The 17,662-nt window shown below is 42.9% G+C and overlaps 1 protein-coding gene across 1 annotated transcript in view; it reads left to right on the top strand.

The window, feature by feature from the left end:
• Window positions 1-17,662, top strand: part of SFMBT2 (Scm like with four mbt domains 2) — a 205,718-nt gene that overhangs the window by 11,502 nt on the left and 176,554 nt on the right. The window contains exon 2 of the mRNA XM_024732290.1: window positions 8,223-8,374. Within this exon, the coding sequence (XP_024588058.1) occupies window positions 8,275-8,374 (100 nt within the window). The 5' untranslated portion in view covers window positions 8,223-8,274. The remainder of the gene's footprint in view (window positions 1-8,222; window positions 8,375-17,662) is intronic.

Below are 17,662 nucleotides of genomic sequence, written 5' to 3'. Positions count from 1 at the left end.
GCTCTGTCTGGAGTGATACACTTGCCGTTTGGTTGGGAGGTTAAGAGGTGACAGTTAAAACCATGAATCAGAAGACACAATTTGCTATTGTGGGAATCGTAGGCCACCGCCAGCCCTGGTATTCCTTCCTCAACCTCCTCGTATCCCCTACATCTCTTATTTCCTAGGACGGAAGTATGAATCGGGATGTGAAAAATTAGCATTTCTTATGCTGGGGCAGCAGTATGTGTCAGATTTCAATCTATTTAGAGTGAAAACCCGATGAAAACCAATTGCAAAATGGCCGGGAGATTGTGGTCCTAATCAAGGTAAATCAAGCTCTGAGCATATGGTAGATGGCAAAATTCCATGAACCTTGCGCCCCAGAGAATCAGTTCGTCTCCCTTGATGATGGAATTGGGAAGGCCTGTCTCTTCTGAGAGAGGCTGTGTTGGCTGGTGAGAGTGGGGAGAGCTGGGCTTCATCCTGCATTGTTAACAGAGTGATCTGCGTGACAGGGTGCGTGTAAATAGAAGGAAGCCTTCCTTGATAAGTGCCTGGGCGCTTAACCCCTCTTTGCATCTTCAAAGCCATTTACAAATATGGGACTTGCAGATACTCTTGTGATTCCAGGCTGTTATTTGCATGTTGCTTCTTAGGGAAATGGAAGCAGCGATTTTCAGAGATCAGGTTTTGGTCACAACGTGGGTTGTGCATCCTTCCGAATCCTCTGAGATTTTCCATTTTGATGGAAATGTTTGGAAAGGTCTTAGCTCAGATTAGGTGTCCTGTGCTCGTTTTGAAATTCCTGGAGTGTGAAATGAGGCAGTTTTCTCTGTGATTTAGACATGCTAGATTTCCAAGGGCAGCTAGAGCATGTCTGGAATTCCATAAGCTTTTAGTTTAGGCCTTCACTTTTAATTTTCGGTTTGGGGAAGAGTCTCTCTTCAGAGTCACATAAAAAACAAAACAACTGCAAACCTTTTTTTCCCATTTCTGAGTAGCAAGCTTGAAATTGTTAAGCATGTTCATTGGTAGGAAAATTGCCCATTCCTTGAACTAGTTTAAGGCAGGTCCCTTTGAAAGGACTGGATAATTGGGTAACTGAAAAGAAATGCGACATTTCTTTTATTGCTGTTATAATAATGCTCACTGGAGTGAGTCCTTCTGAGTAGTACGCCTTTGGACCTTGCCTTTCGATGAATGGAGAGAAGAATGATTTCTAATGCTAAGGTATCTTCATTAATCCAATGTAAAGTTTCACTTTTTCACCTGAACTTTGAGAATTTTGGTTTCAAAGTCTAGTTGTACAATGATAGTTTAACATTTATCACGTCTAATAAAGAAATCAAGGAGAAAAATGGGGTACTAGCACTAGCTTAGGGAAAGGAGAAGATTTATTGACACACGTCTGGAGATCTGAAATTGGGGCTGCACAGCTTTTTAGTGTTTTAGTGGATTTAGGAGGGAGATCTTGTTTCTCAGAGCCTACACTGCAGGGAAGAAATGACTGTGTTTCTGGGACGTTCCCTTCTAAACCACTGTCAGTAGGCAGGAGACCCCCTCCCAGCCCTCGTGTTAGCATATGGGAGAATCCTCTTCTGTGTAATTTGACCAACCTAAGAGCAAAGACTTAAAGACACATTGGGGTTTCCTTTGGGAAGGACGCAGCTGGGTCTCTGTGCAGTGGTTCCCAAGGTGTACAGTCTTCACCCCTGCGCACTGAGATGTCAGTCAGCCTTTTCATTCCCCACTCATAAACGTGAGAAACCACAAAGTATTACCAGACTTCTGAGGTAGGCAGCTAATATAAAACAGTAGAGACCAAAACTAACCAAGGGAGAAAAGTACCTGCTCTTACAAAGGAGAGAAGAAACATCTTACAAAAAAAAAAAATCATGAATGGCCTCAGGGATATAATAGAAGATTTTACATCTATGGAACAAGGTAGGATGGAAAAAGGGAATATTCAAAGAGTTAAAAAGAGCCTCTTGAAATTAGATTGTAAAACTCCATAGAAGAGCTAGAAGAGGAATTCAAGGAAATACCCTAGATGGTAGGTCAAAGAGTAAAGGGGCATAAAAGGGAAAATGAGGGGGATTAACGAGATTCAACATTGGAATGAATATTAGAATGAAAGAACAGAGAAAACGGAGGGGAGGAAATTGGCAGTAATTCCAAGAAATATCCTGGAACTGAAGAATAGTTTCCAATCTTGAAGGAAGTCATTCAGAGCCCCCAAGCCACAAGTAGATCACCATTTGGTACCTCACTGTGAAATTTCAGAACATCAGAGGATCTGGTCATTAGGATGGGACCAGATTTCTCAACAGTGGAAGCTGGAAGACAATGTGGGGAACTCTCAAAATTCTGAGAGGATGTCTTTCCAGTTTAGGATTTTTAATTGACATCTAGGTGATTACAATGTTGTGTTAGTTTCAGGTGTACAGCAAAGCGATTCATATATATATTTATATATATTTGAAGATTCTTTTCCATTATAGATTATCACAGGATGTTGACTATAGTTCCCTGTGCTATACAGTAGGTCCTTGTGGTTTATCTATTTTGTATATAGTGGTGTGTATCTCTTAATCCCAAACTCCTAATTTATCTCTCCCCCTGCTTCCCCTTTGATAACCGTAAGTTTTTTTTCTATGTCCGTGAGTCTGTTTTGTAAATAAGTTCATTTGCATCGTTTTTTAAAATTCCACATATAAGTGATATCATATGATATTTTCCTTTCTCTTTCTGACTTACTTCATATAGTATGATAGTCACTGGGTCCATTCATGTTGCTGCAAATGGCATTTTCTTTTTTGTGGCTGAGTAGTATTCCATTGTATATATGTACCACATCTCCATTATCCATTCATCTGTCGATGGACATTTAGGCTGCTTCCATGTCTTGGCTGTTGTAAATAGTGCTGCCATGAACATTGGGGTGCCCGTATCTTTTCCAAATTAGAGTTTTGTCTTTTCCAGATATATGCTTGAGGAGTGGGATTGCTGGATCATATGGTAAAGAATATTTTTTACCCACCTAAACTATGGGTTAAAACGTGAGAACAGGTTAAAGACATTTTTATGCAAGGCTGCACATGTTTCTACTAAATCCTTTCTTAGGAACCTTTTGAAGAATGTGCTCCATCAAAAGGTGGGAGAAAACCAAGTGAGGAAGACCTGGGACACAGAATAAGAGGAGAATCTCATAAAAGAAGTGAAGCAAGATCTCAGGATAACACCTGCTACCAGGCATAGAAGGCAGTTAGTCTCGATTAGAGCAGAACAGAAAGCCTTGGTAGAAATTACTTCAAGATGAAATTAAGAAAATACCTATATATCTCAGATTATCGAGAGATTTAGACAGTGAATGGAAAAATTGGCTTTGAAAGGGTGAAAAGTATGTAGAAAGCTAAGGTCATGGAAGAAACAAGGCCATCATTAACTCCAGGGAAAACTTGGGTGAGAAAGGAAAAGTAATCATAGTACACCACATGGATCTGCTGTAATGTCTTTATAGAGCCATAGTAATGGGATCATACCTATTAGGAGGATGTATATATATATATGTATACACACATACACATATATATGAAAAGAGAGAGAGAGGTGATGTGAGTGGTAGAGTATCACCTGATAAAGACAAAAACTGCACAATTAATAAGTAAGCTGTTATTCAGAGATGAGATGAATGCCAAAACAATCCGCTAAAAGAGTTGGAAGTGATTGCCTCAAGGAGGAGAAGGGCAGGAGACTGCTGTTTCTTTTTTTTGTGGGGGGAGGGGTGCATCATGTACAAGCCTTGTAGAATATTTGGCTTTTGAAATTATATGCAGACATAACTGATATAAAAAACCATCTGCTAGTCTATTATATCTCAATAAAGCTGGGGAAAATATCTGCTAGGAATGAGGGACCTAACACAAAGAGTTCCTAGAGATGATGTGATCCAATCTCCTCTTGACTCTTGAGAAAACTGAGGCTGGGAAAAAAGAATTTGTCCAGATACATTGCTGCACGAAGAGAATGGCTCTGCCATAAACAGTCAACACAATAAGTTCTTGGTACTGTAACTCTTATCGAACTTTCACGGACAACAAGCTCACCTGACTTCAGGCAGATGGTAAAGCAAATCTCGACTTTGCAAAACAATGGAATTCAGAGAACAGGTATTCTATAAGGAAAATGATTTATAATGCAAAACTAATGCACGTTATTTAATGCAAAACCATTTCTACAAAACCCAGCCTTCCTCTCCCCACATTTAAATGACTTTGCAGAAATATTATGTGCTCTACTGTACTTATGATAGATACATTTTGATGAGGAACTGTTTTTCTCTCTCTAAACAACCCAGGCAAAAGTCTTCCTTTAATAAAGCAGTGGTTCTTAGGATGTGGTCCTTGGACCAGCAGCAATCAGCATCACCTGACTAGAGATACCAGATGAGTAGGCATTATCCCAGATCTACTGAAGCAGAAGCTCTGGGCAGGGGGCCCAGCAGTCTGAGTTTTGATACGCGCCCCCCAGGAGATTCTGCTCTTCTTTAAACTTTGAGAACCACTGAAATAGTCGATGACATTAAAGGCAATGCTGACCCCCGACTTCTTTAGAAGTTAGGCTCATGGGGGTGAGTCCCCACTACGTGGGGATCCTTTTTCATTTCCTACAGACCTCATTCTCCTCGAGGTTTAAGCACCTTGGTCAGGATTTAATGTGAACTGCGACTTTTTTGGGGGTGGTGGTGCAGAATAAACCAGAGGCAGCCTTTGGCATTATTGATGAAAAACTTAGAGAACACTCTGAGTTCTAGAGTACAATCCAAGCCTCCTAATTACAACCTTATTACAAAGGGGCATGGTCCTTCTCGGGTGTATTTGTTGAGATTTGGGATTGGCTGTGTATCAGGGACCGTCAGATAGAGCCGTGTAAACAAGATAGAAGCTTATTTCTCTTGAAGTAATCGTCTGCAGCTGATGGCAGAACCAAGCTCTGCCCTCAGTGGGGCCTTCCTCTGCGTGATCTCAGGTGGCTCTGGGGGTGACTGGTTGAGGCCCACCCCTCCACCAAAGCGTGTGACCTTCTGGTTGAACTCATTCGCTCCGCAAGCTTCCCACTGGCCAGAACAGAGTGGTGCGACCACATGCAACTTCGAGGATGGCCCGGCAGTGTTTATTTTGGTTAACTAATTGGTCCTCCCTGCACACAAAGGAGGAAATGGAAATTTGGGGTGGGAGATGCCTAACAGCCTCTGGTGCACGGTCATTTCTACCTGTGTGCAGGTTCTGGTACATTCTGTGCGCAGTAGAATGCCGTGTGATGATCAAGCCATGAGTCTGGGTTCCCAGGCCACGCGAAACCTTTGTCACCGCTTTATAAACCTACCTTAAATGGCCCCAAGTTCAGTGATTGCTGAACTAAGGATGGGGGAATGTATAAACAGTCATAGTTCCTATTTTGCTGACTTCTGAAAATTAAAGGAAAGTTTGGTGCATAGAAACACAGTCTTGTACATGTAAGAATTTCATGGATGGTAAAGATAGGGTATTAAAAACCCAATGGGGTAGGAATGGATTATTAACTGCGGGAGGTGGTCAGCTCAGAACTGCACCGCACAAAGTATTTGAGCATAAACATATGGGGACATAGGTTAAAAATGTAAAACTTGAAACCCTAGGGAAGTTAAACTTCTGGTATCTTACAATGGGGGAGGACATTTTAGGAATACAGTTTTTAGAAGAAATAATGTGAATTATGGATTGGACTAAGTTAAAAAAAACAGCTCACATTCCGTACATATATCAGAAGGACCCACTAAAGGGAGAATTGGGGAAAATATCTGCAAGAGTTTTGTGGGATAAGATACGTAGAGCTCTTAAAAATCCATAAAAAATACGAACAAAGTTAAAATGTGGGAAGGATGTGAGGTATGTGAGAATGCATGGTACAGTGTTCATAATGGTGAAAAATAAAAAAACAACTTAATGGCCAGCAGTAGGGGAATGGTAAGTAAACAACCTGTTGATATTATAATAAAAGTCATACAATCATTTCAAGTCAGGTTTTCAAAGAATTTTAATGATGTGGGGAAAATGCTTTCTATGTGATGTTTAAATGGAAAATGAATTAAAATTCTAAATTCCATATGAAGTAAAAAAAAAAACCCACAGAGAAGCTATCAGGAGGAGATACTATAAAAAAAAAAGAGATTATCCCTGGGTGTTAGAATTACAAGTGATTTTACTTTGTTCCTTTGTAATTTTATTTTGCAAGGCTTCTAAAGAGAGTACAAAGTTGTATACCTTTTATGGGAAGGCAAAAAGTAAACATTGCCAAGAAAGCGAACGGTGACATGTCATTTGCCAAAATAAATACATTTTTGCAACCTGGGGGTAGACAGAGCCTTGCCACTTGCCCTTACAGAATAATATGGGGTTTTGGTATTTATGTCGTTGCTTTTGACTTCTATTTAAAATGATGGGTCTGGTGCATTTAAATTGATCTTATTTTATAGTCACCGATTACCTTTTTATAGTATCTAGTTAGAGGCAGATGGATAGAGTTGAATCAATAGGAATCTTAAAAACTTGAAAAAAGTAAACTTTTTTCCTCCTTTAATAAGGGCTTGACTGATTTACTAATAGTTAGGTTTATAGATTTTTCCTTGAAGAAAAACTTTCTGCCTGGTTACATTTTGAGGTGGAATGATTTTCTTGAATTTGTAAATGAATGAAGAAAGCAATAATAGTATAACATAACTTAGCTGCTAAGACTATTTCTCTTTTGAAATTGATGAAAACCAGCACATTCACTGAAAGCCTACTACATTAGGAAGATTGTGATGAAAGATTTGTGGAATATTATGGAGAAACTGCTCAGTCTCCTTTTGAAGTTCCTTAGGTTTAAAAATTCCTATTTTCTCTTTTAACTAGCTCGCTGTACTACAACCTTCAAGAGAGCCAAGAATTGGTGATGATTTAGGACATGTTCCAAACTCAAATACAATAAACTCCTGCCTGCCTAGGCAGTGGTCTAGCTGTTCACTACGGCAGCTGCTAGCCACATATGGCTTTAAAATAGATATATAATGGAATATTACTCAGCCATGAAAAAGAATGATATTTTGCTATTTGCAACAACATGGGTGGACCTGGAGGGTATTATGCTTAGTGAAGTATGTCAGACAGAGAAAGACAAATACTGTATGTTATCACTTACATATGGAATCTAAAAAAATATAATAGACAAAGTGATATAACAAAACAGAAGGAGATTAACAGATGTAGAGAACAAACCAGTGGTTTCCAGTGAGGAGAGGGGATGGGGTAGGCGATTAAGAGCTACAAACTACTATGTAGTAATTTGTCAGTTTTTGTCTTAGTCATGGGATGCCCTACCAGTTGGCACGTTTCTGTTCTTAGTCTGTTTCCATTCAGCCTCCCCTTGTCTGTCCATCTGTCTGGCATGCAGCTGCCCAAATGATTTTTCTGAAACAAACCTGATCATTTCCCTTCCTGGAATGAAACCCTGCAGTGCCTACTCCCACCTGCAGAGTGAAATGCAGGAATCAGGTCCTTATTTTGGCAAACCAGTCCTGAGTGGCTGACCCTTGGTAATGACTGTGTCTGGGTATTTCATGGGCTGTGATGTACACAAACTAGATCATAGAACCGGCTATAATTTTACCTGTTTCCCCACCCACTCTATCAGACTGTAAGTGTGAAATAGCCATGTTACTACAGGAAAAGTCCAGTTGGTCAAAAAGCACGTTATTTGCAAGCATTGATTCTTTAACTGGTTTTGGTAACGAATCACCTGTGAGACCGCGGACACCTTACCTGTGTGTGGGGATGCTGGGGTGGGAGCGTGTTCCTGCTTCACAGCATCCAACGAGAGAGGAGGGAGAAGCAGGGTGGTGGAGTGTCTTGCCAACGCTGCCAAGGTAGATTGGGGGTTGGCACATCGATTCTATTTATTGGTGAAAAACGTGTCCATCTTAGGGGTGATGATGACCTGTAGAAAGTGGATGCTTCTGCTGTGCTGTGACCTTGTTGTTGACCGTGTGTAGATATGTGCTCTTTAGTCTTCAGTCCTGGTACTTTCTGTTACATGACATTGCATTTTGCCTGTTGTAATGAAATGGTGGCAGCTCTGATGGGACACCGTTATTTTTGGAGAGTTGAAAGACGAGTGAATACAATTACAGTGTCCTGATTTCTGTTGTTGTTGGTTGCCCTTAGGTAACTCTTCCTTCAGGATGAATTAAGAGAGGACAATCCATAGTTGTTAAGAATGGAGAACAGCGTGTCAGCTTCTAGCATGCGGGACCCTTCGTCTTCACCCTTGGAAAAACATCAGAGCTCAGCTGACCGTAATGGAGATCTTGATTCAGGTGCGATTTTGTTTTCTGAATGCATTTGGCCTTTTGATGTCTTGACCAATATCTTCCTGAAAATGTTTAGAAAATATTGCGGCAGCATTCTAGACCTCACATACTGCCTGTTCCTGGGATTTGTGGGCACGTTTATAAGCATATAGCAGCTCGAAAGTTATGCAAAATTTGGTTAGAAATACTGGGCACAGTGGGCTACGTTATAGTGAGGTGACCCATCACTTCAAAAACTGAATGGCTTTATGATCCTGCAGTCCCACTCCTGGCCATATATCCAGACAAAACTCTAATTCGAAAAGATACATGCACCCTAATGTTCACAGCAGCACTATTTACAATAGCGAAGACGTGGAAGCAACCTAAGTGTCCATTGACAGATGAGTGGGTAAAGGAAATGTGGTACATATATACAGTGGAATATTATTCAGCCATAAAAAAGAATGAAATAATGCCATTTGCAGCAACATGGGTGGACCTGAAGATTATCATACTAAGTAAAGTAAGTCAGAGAAAAACAAATATCATATGATATCACTTGTATGTAGCATTAAAAATAGTACAAATTAACTTATTTACAAAATAGAAACACTCAAAGACAAAGAAAACAAACTTATGGTTACCAAAGGGGAAAGAGGGGGAGGGATAAATTAGGAGTTTGGGATTAACAGATACACACTACTATATATAAAACATATAAACAACAAGGACCTACTGTATAGCACAGGGAACTATGCTCAGTATCCTGTAATAAACCATAATGGAAAAGAATCTGAAAAAGAATATATATGTATAACTGAGTCACTTTGCTGTACAGCAGAAACTAACACAACATTGTAAATCAACTATACTCCAATACAAAGAAAAAAACTCCATGGCTTAATGCAGTAAATGTTTATAAATGGTTCACACTGTTGGAGCACAGTCAGTGGATGCTCTGTCCCACGAGTCATCCCACACCCTCTTATAGGGCTGCCATCTCAACATGGTGCTTCAAGGTTTGTCCCTGTAGGGGATGAGCAGGGCTGCAGGGTCTTGAATCAGCAATTAAATACTCTAGCACAGAAGAGGCTTTTGCTCAGAACCTCTTGACCAGAATCAGTTGCGTGTTTCTTTTTTTTTTTTTTAACATCTTTATTGGAATATAATTGTTTTACAGTGTTGTGTTATTTTCTGCTGTACAACAAAGTAAATCAGCTATATGCATACGTATATCCCCGTGTCCCCTCTCTCTAGCGTCTCCCTCCCACTCTCCTTATCCCACCCCCTAGTTGGTCGCAAAGCACTGAGCTGATCTCCCTGTCCTGTGCCGCTGCTTCCCACTAGCTATCTATTTTACATTTGGTACTGTATATATGTCAATGTTACTCTCTCACTTCGTCCCAGCTTACCCTGCCCCCCCCCATGTCCTCAAGTACATTCTCTACATCTGTGTCTTTATTCCTGTCCTGCCCCTAGGTTCATCAGGACCATTTTTTTTTTTTAGATTCCATATATATGTGTTAGCATATGGTATTTGTTTTTTCTCTTTCTGACTTATTTCACTCTGTACGACAGACTCTAGGTCCATCCACCTCACTACAAATAACTCAATTTTGTTTCTTTTTATGGCTGAGTAATATTCCATTGTATATATGTGCCACATCTTCTTTATCCATTCATCTGTCAGTAGACACTTAGGTTGCTTCCACGTCCTGGCTATTGTAAATAGTGCTGCAGTGAACATTGTGGTACATAACTCTTTTGGAATTATGGTTTTCTCAGGGTATATGCCCAATAGTGGGATTGCTTGGTCTTAATGGTAGTTGTATTTTTAGTTTTTTAAGGAACCTCCATACTGTTCTCCATAGTGGCTGTATCAATTCACATTCCCACCAAGAGGGTTCCCTTTTCTCCACACCCTCTCCAGCATTTATTGTTTGTAGTTTTTGTGATGTTGGCCATTGTGACCAGTGTGGGGTGATACCTCACTGTAGTTCTGATTTGCATTTCTCTAATGATTAGTCATGTTGAGCATCTTTTCATGTGTTTGTTGGCAATCTGTATATCTTCTTTAGAGAAATGTCTGTTTAGGTCTTCTGCCCGTTTTTGGATGGGTGGTTTTTTTTTTTGATATTGAGCTGCATGAGCTCAATATATTTTGGAGATGAATCCTTTATCAGTTGCTTCATTTGCAAATATTTTCTCCCATTCTGAGGGTTGTCTTTTTGTCTTGTTTATGGTTTCCTTTGCTGTGCAAAAGCTTTTAAGTTTCTTTAGGTCCCATTTGTTTGTTTTTATTTCCATTTCTCTAGGAGGTGGGTCAAAAAGGATCTTGCTGTGATTTATGTCATAGAGTGTTCTGCCTATGTCTTCCTCTAAGAGTTTTATAGTGTCTAGCTTTACATTTAGGTCTGTAATCCATTTTGAGTTTATTTTTGTGTATGGTGTTAGGAAGTGCTCTAATTTCATTCTTTTACATTTAGTTGTCCAGTTTTCCCAGCACCACTTATTGAAGACACTGTCTTTTCTCCATTGTATACTCTTGCCTCCTTGATCAAAGATAAGGTGACCATATGTGCATGGGCTTATCTCTGGGCTTTCTATTCTGTTCCATTGATCTATCTTTCTGTTTTTGTGCCAGTACCATACTGTCTTGATTACTGTAGCTTTGTAGCATTGTCTGAAGTCCAGAAGCCTGATTTCTCCAGCTCCGTTTTTCTTTCTCAAGGTTGCTTTGGCTATTCGGGGTCTTTTTTGTTTCCATACAAAATGTGAATTTTTTTGTTCTAGTTCTGTGAAAAATGCCATTGTAGTTTAATAGGGATTGCATTGAATCTATAGATTGCTTTGGATAGTATAGTCATTTTCACAATGTTGATTCCTCCAATCCAAGGACTGGCAGGGAGACGCAAGAGGGAAGAGATATGGGAACATGTGTATATGTATAACTGATTCACTTTGTTATAAAGCAGAAACTAACACACCATTGTAAGCAATTATACTCCAATAAAGATGTAAGAATAAATAAATAAAAGAGGAAAAAAGAAAAGAAAAAAAGCCTTGGCTATGGGGGCGGAGTTTAGGCAGGGGTGGAACTTAGGCAGGGGCGGGGTTTAGGGTGGGGCTGGACCTATGCGTGTGGGGTGGCGTTGGAGCATGGGGCGGGGCCTTGGCTCAGGACCCTCAGAGCTGGAAAAGGCCCTGGGGGTGGGGCCTCCGCTTAGGACCTGTGCGGAAGGGGAGAGGCAGCATGTGGAAAGGAGAGCCTCTGGAGTGTGGGGTGCCGGAGTTTGGAGGTAGGGCCCTGGGCGAGGGTGTGTGGTTGGGGTTTAGGCCCAGCGCATTGGAGGGGGTCTCAGGGTGTAGAGGTGGGGCTCTGGGTGGGGGTGTAGGGGTGCGGCAGGAGGGAGGCTCCGAGGGCAGAGGATTAGGCCCGGGAGCCCAACAGGCTCCCCGGTGCCTAAGTGGACACGGAAAGCACTGGCCCCGTTCCCTTCCGTTCCTTCACGGCCCTCCTCCAGTGTCTTCCCCAGAGTCTCCCCTGTCGCCGCTGGACCCCTAACCATGGGTGGGTCCCGCTGGATGTAGGAACTCCTCTCCTCCCCCAGTTGCCCCTCAGGAGTGCCGGTCCGGGTTTCCAGCCTTTACTTTTGCTCCCCCTTCCCTCCCTCCCACTCCCTCTGGACCCACGTGGCTGGAGGGGGCCTTGGTGGGCAGAGGCCCGGCATCTCAGCAGGTTCCTGGGGGCCCAAGTGGGCCGGGAAACCTGGCCACGCTCCCTTTTGATCCTCTGCCCTCCCAGGGGTTACCTAGTTCCCCGCTTCGGGCATGGGATCCCTTCCCCTCCCTCAGCCGCTCTTCAGGGGCGCCAGTCCCGTCCTGCCTCCACTTATCCTCCCACTTCACTCGCCCGAGGCCCCACATCCTACCTGGTCACTGAGGGCTCTTCCCGTCCCCTTAGGTGTCCGTGGTCCCCCACTGGTGCCTGATAGGTGCCCTAGTTGTGAGGAGACGCGAGTTCTGCGTCCTCCTAATAGCAATCTTGACTCTGCCTCCAGTTGGCGTGTTTATGCCACTGCAAGGGAGGTGGGGAAAATAGAATTTTCCCCCATGTGCCCTGAAAGAGAGGGCAAGAGGATCTGCCCAAGCATCGGATGCCCCTTCCCAAGACCCTTTCTTTTTTTTTTTTGGCTGCACATTCAGGCTTGTGTGGTCTTAGTTCCCCCACCAGGGATTGAACCCAGACCACGGAAGTAAAAGTGCTAAGTCCTAACCACCGGACTGCCAGCGAACTCCCCCTAAGACCTTTTGAAAACCTGGAAGGAATCTTTCAGAAAAGTGCATGACGTAAAAGTATTTAGGTCATGTGAATTTGCACTAAAATATTTCTCCTTGTAAGAAATCCCAAACAAAGCAAAAAACAGTCTTTGATTGAATTTCATGTTTAACCAAAGAATTTATAAATGTAACTGCTAACTACTTACATGATAGTTTATTTTAAAAAGATAATTTTTTAAAAAGAAAGGATTGCATTATTTTCATAACAGCAGATTATACAAGGACAACTCAGCACTCTGAATCTTAAACGTTTGCTGTGGTGAATTCGTGTAAACAGAAAGAGCATTAACTCACTGGGCGATTTGACCCCCATCCAAAAGTTATGAGATGTGTCTTTGCATTTTGATGAGACCAGGCAATGACAGGATTACAGATTGCTTGATATCATTGAGTTTCCAAGGTTATGTTTCTCAAATAATATCTGTACCTGGAATTATCTTTTTATCTGCAAAAAAAATCTGGAAAACCCTGAAATAATTGCCTAACTATGTTGAAAGATGTTAGTACCTGTTTCAAAATTGGCTTAGTTCTCCCCACTTGTGTTTTTCTGTACATAAAGTAGAGTGAGAAAACTTCTAAAAGGAGAGCTGAGCCTGTGTCTCCCAATGGAAATGTGGAAATTCTCTTTCAGAGAGAGCATAGCCTCATAGCTGAAGGTTCATCCTAATTATTCTACTTTTATTTAAGTATAACTGTACTTTAAAAAAGTCTTTATTACATTTGCTAAGTGAGGTTATCTTCCCGCTTTTGGAGTTACTGAGCTTTTAATGTATTTTTGTTGGGCACACATCCGATGCCTATTACTGCGTTGTTTTCAGCAGTGTGTTTTCAAAGCTGTTTCAAAGCCAACCGTGTGTTGAGTTTTCATTTTCTTGCAGCTGCGGTATAACTCAAGCATGAGTAGATCCTGAAGCCATTAATGATAATATGGTGTCAGGAATATTATTTGTACTGACTTTCTTTCGGGGCGATTCCATGACTGGGGAAGCATGACCGTCCGGTTTGGCACATCTTCAGTGGGGGGATGTGTGCAGTGGGGAAAACTTATCCGACACACGTGGTTAGTCCTTGCTCTTGTGTGGGGCAGCCTGCATCAAGGTGTTAAGATCTTTAGTAGAAATAGTAGCTCTAAATTACCTCTAAATGATCCTAACATTTTTCAGATCTTGGTCCTGACTCACTTTGTTTTTTCCCTATATGCCTAACCCGTCCTTTCTCCTTGGAATTTCCCTATGTCCTTGTGTAGTGAGGAGGCATTTAGAAGGTGCCACAAGATGGATTTCCTATAGAGGAAACAGATTTAAGGCAGGATCTAAACCTTCATGGAGAGCAGAGGCCGACTTGTAGAAACTCGAATCTAGTTTGGAACATTGAGATGTTAACAGACTCAAGTATGAATCTTCAAGTAGTTTATTTTCCCTAGGAGTTTCCTTTTAACCGGTTCATCAGTAAAATAGTTTCCGTTCTGGAATCGGTTGTGGGGCTATTTGGTTCTGGGACCCGCTGTGACGTGCCTAGGGCTGGATGGCATCTTGGTGCCAAGGTTCTTTTCCCCAGAAGTTTCCAGATGAGATTCGTGTGTTGGATGAACCAGAGAAGGCACAGACAGCCTGCAGCTGCTTCTAAGTTGGCTGGCAGGTGCGCGAGGAGAGGTTTGTGGTCCTGAGTTCCAACTGTGTGGCAGGCACCCTCTTAAGTACTTCCCCCGTGTTGGGTGCCTTTATCCTTCTGCAGCCCAGTAAGACGGCTGCTTTTATTAGCCCCGTTTTATAGATGAGGAAACATCGGATGACAAGAGTCACTTGGCTCTTGTGTTCCAGCCAGGATTTCATCTCAAGCACCCCGAGGCTCTGAAACGCTGGGCTGTGCCTGCCTTTCGGTGCAGGGAGAAGTTACCCTCATACATACGTGTTCCTGTGAGCACACTTCCCCTGCCCCTACCACCCCACACTTTATGGGACCAGGCGCACCTCAGATCCCTTCTTGTCCTCTCCTCCACTTGTCCCCCGTCCCTCTCCGGTCCCCACGTGTCATGTGACACACAGCTGCATCTGCCTGAGAAGCAGCTATACTCGGGCTCTTCTCTGCCAACGTTTTGGGGCCATAGGATGGAGTCTAATGTGGTTGCCCGGAGGGTGTGCGCATCTTGTGAGGTCCGCCCCCTCACCCCCAGCTGCTGAGATTCCTCGAATGATGGTCCACTTTGCTGCACTAGAAAGTTCAGCTTAAAACAAATGACTCGTATGAACAGCTTTTTTATTTTTCACTTTTGCCTCTTTGCCTAAGGAAGGCTCAAAGAGTGTTGGGGTCCATGACTGACACTCGCGTCCTGTCAGTGAAATCGGCAGCATGTAAAATTCCTCCTCCTCCTGGGGGGTGCTGAGGCCTCGGCGGCCCCGTTACTGGGCACAGAGAAGGAAGGGGACCGCGATTGGATTCCTGGAATGCTTGGTTTCTCCAATTGCGGTTTGCTTGCTGGTGATAAAAGCAAGCAAGATAGTGTGCTGACATAGTGATCAGTAGATTCCTTGACATTCTTTTTCCAGGCCAGCTAAGTGTAGTTTGCTGATGAAGTCTGCAGATAAAGTGGCATTGCACATTTAGATGGGGCAAGCCACCGAGTAAAAGAATTACACTGGAAATGTGGGCTTGATTTTTTTTTTTTTTTTTTTTGGGACTAGGAGTATTTAACCACAGTCCCATGGGCTCTTCTGTTTGGGAAGGAAAGGAGTCAACATTCTTAGTAGAAAAATCTGGATCTCTTACTCTTCCAGCTGGGGACTAGTTCAATGTGACTCAATAATATTTCTCCTCCTCCCCTTTCTAAAGTGTCTTTTGAATACTTGTTGCCTCCCCTAGCTAGGAGATGGGATGTTTAGTTTTTTCTGGAAAGTCTCTCTGGCTGAGGATTGATGTTGGCTAGTCCTTTCTGAGTTTTATCAGTGCCCTGTGTCTGTTTAATGTACTCACAGTGCAAACATTTTCTAAACCTTGTGATCCTACCAACCGACTATCAGCAGTTAAAATGACAAAGATTGAATGTCTTCTTCCTTTCTCTATCCACTTAAAAAATAATATCTAGCGCACGAGAAGGTGCCCTGTAAGATCTCATTCATCGTGAACCTGCTGATTCTCTATTCCTTGACTGGGTGCGGATGACAGGTTTAATATTCTCCTCTGAAAGATTAGTCTTATTTCAGCTTGTTACATTCTACAACCCAAGAGCTGATGACTTAAAAAAAGGTAATGAGTCCTGTGTTGATTCCATTTTTCACTGTAAAGTCGTTTGCACTCCCACTTGGAGTATTCTTTTTCTAGTTAACATGAACGATTCCAGTCACATACACAGCTCTCTGTGTTCTAGAATTGGATCGCCACTGAAGAACACTCCCGCCTTCTTCTGAGCTGTGACATTTCCTTAGTAGCTTTTCACAGTCTGCTTGCATGACATCGTGGGGAGATGCCTCTGACCAGTTCCGATGCGGAGAAAAGAGGCCATCAGAGTTTCCTTGATAAAGTGTTTATGGGTTTAAGAAGTTTATGAATCAGCTGGTAAATATTTGCTCTGGGTTTATGAGACCTCCACTCATAAACATGGCGTGTCTGTCTCTTGCTCTTTGAAATGTCTTTAGAGAATCAGCTGCTTAGTGAGGGCATAGGTGGTGGAGGAAGTGTTATATGTTACAGGTTCTGAAAACCCTCCATTTTGTGTTTGATTTTATTGTTAAAACAGCATACTTAGAGTTAAAGGCATAAATCTTTAAAGGCATAAAGGTTTTAATCTTTAAAATCCCATTCTAGGCCTGACTCTTGGTTGCTTTTTAAAGTGTTTGTTTTGATGGCAGAGAGCAGCAGAGTTTTCCTGAGCACTGATCTCACTGACTCACATGTGGGGAGGGGGTGGGTCCCAGTGGTACCTTTTCCTTTCTTTCTTTTTTTATGGATTTTATTTATTTATTTGTTTATTTATTTATTGGCATGTGGAATCTTAGTTCCCTGACTAGGGATGGAACCCGAGCCCCTTGCATTGGAAGTGGGGAGTTGTAACCACCAGACTGCCAGGGAGGTTCCACCTTCTCCTTTCTTGATTGACGGGAGTGAATGCCGGAGTGAGCACGAAAGCTGCTGCAGCGTCTTTTATTGGGAGAAGAGACTGGAAACGTAGCTTGTAATGAATTAAACTTGGGTGGAAACAAAATGTTTGTTAACAGCCTAGATGAGAGTTTTATGAAGGATCAAGAGCTCTGATGAAGGGTCTCACAGTTGCAGTTGGGAGGTTTGAGCCTTGGTCTTCGCCTCACCACTGCCTCCAAGTGGTGGAATCATCATGTCTCTTGCGGTCCTGATGAGGTTCATCAAAGTACAGCAGGCAGCTCCTAAAGGCTCAGTCTCCACCCGAGTGTCTCTGGTTTGGAGGAGCCCGATCCGTTTTCAGCAGCTGGAATTCTCCAAAAACCGCTCTTCCGGGACCTAGTGCCTCGGTCAGCTCGAGGCCGAGTATCACAACCACATCCTCTGCTGGCTCTCTCCTCCTTCTTTGCAAACAAGCCCCGGGATCCCTGCCCCTTCTGTCCTCCTCCCCGGGGGTGGCAGCTGCCTCCCGCCCACCCCCCACTTCCTGGGTCCTCCTGCTGCCCGACTTGGCCCTGAACACATTAACGCTCACCACCACAGAGACAGGTAAGCTGGCCCTGGGGTCCGCCTCGGATCCTCCAGGTGGAGAAGGGGGTGATGGAGCGGGGCTGTCTGACCTGGGAAGGTGCCTCGGAGAAGTTCTGGCTTCCACCCCAGGCCACCTGCATTGGACCCCTGCTTCGTAGCTGGACAGTTGTGTGACCTGGTAAGTCCCTTGAGGTGCCCGTCTGTCAGGGTTCCTGGAAGGATTAAATAAGGTGCTGCATGTAAAGCAGTTAGAGGAGGGCTGACACCCCCAGTTCTCGTCACTGCTGTGACATCCTGTGGTCTCTGGGT

This window comes from Neophocaena asiaeorientalis, unplaced genomic scaffold, assembly GCF_003031525.2.
Source record: "Neophocaena asiaeorientalis asiaeorientalis breed wild unplaced genomic scaffold, Neophocaena_asiaeorientalis_V1.1 scaffold176, whole genome shotgun sequence".
NCBI lineage: Eukaryota > Metazoa > Chordata > Mammalia > Artiodactyla > Phocoenidae > Neophocaena > Neophocaena asiaeorientalis.
Note: the sequence above shows the minus strand (reverse complement) of the source record. Positions and strands in the feature narration are given on the sequence as shown.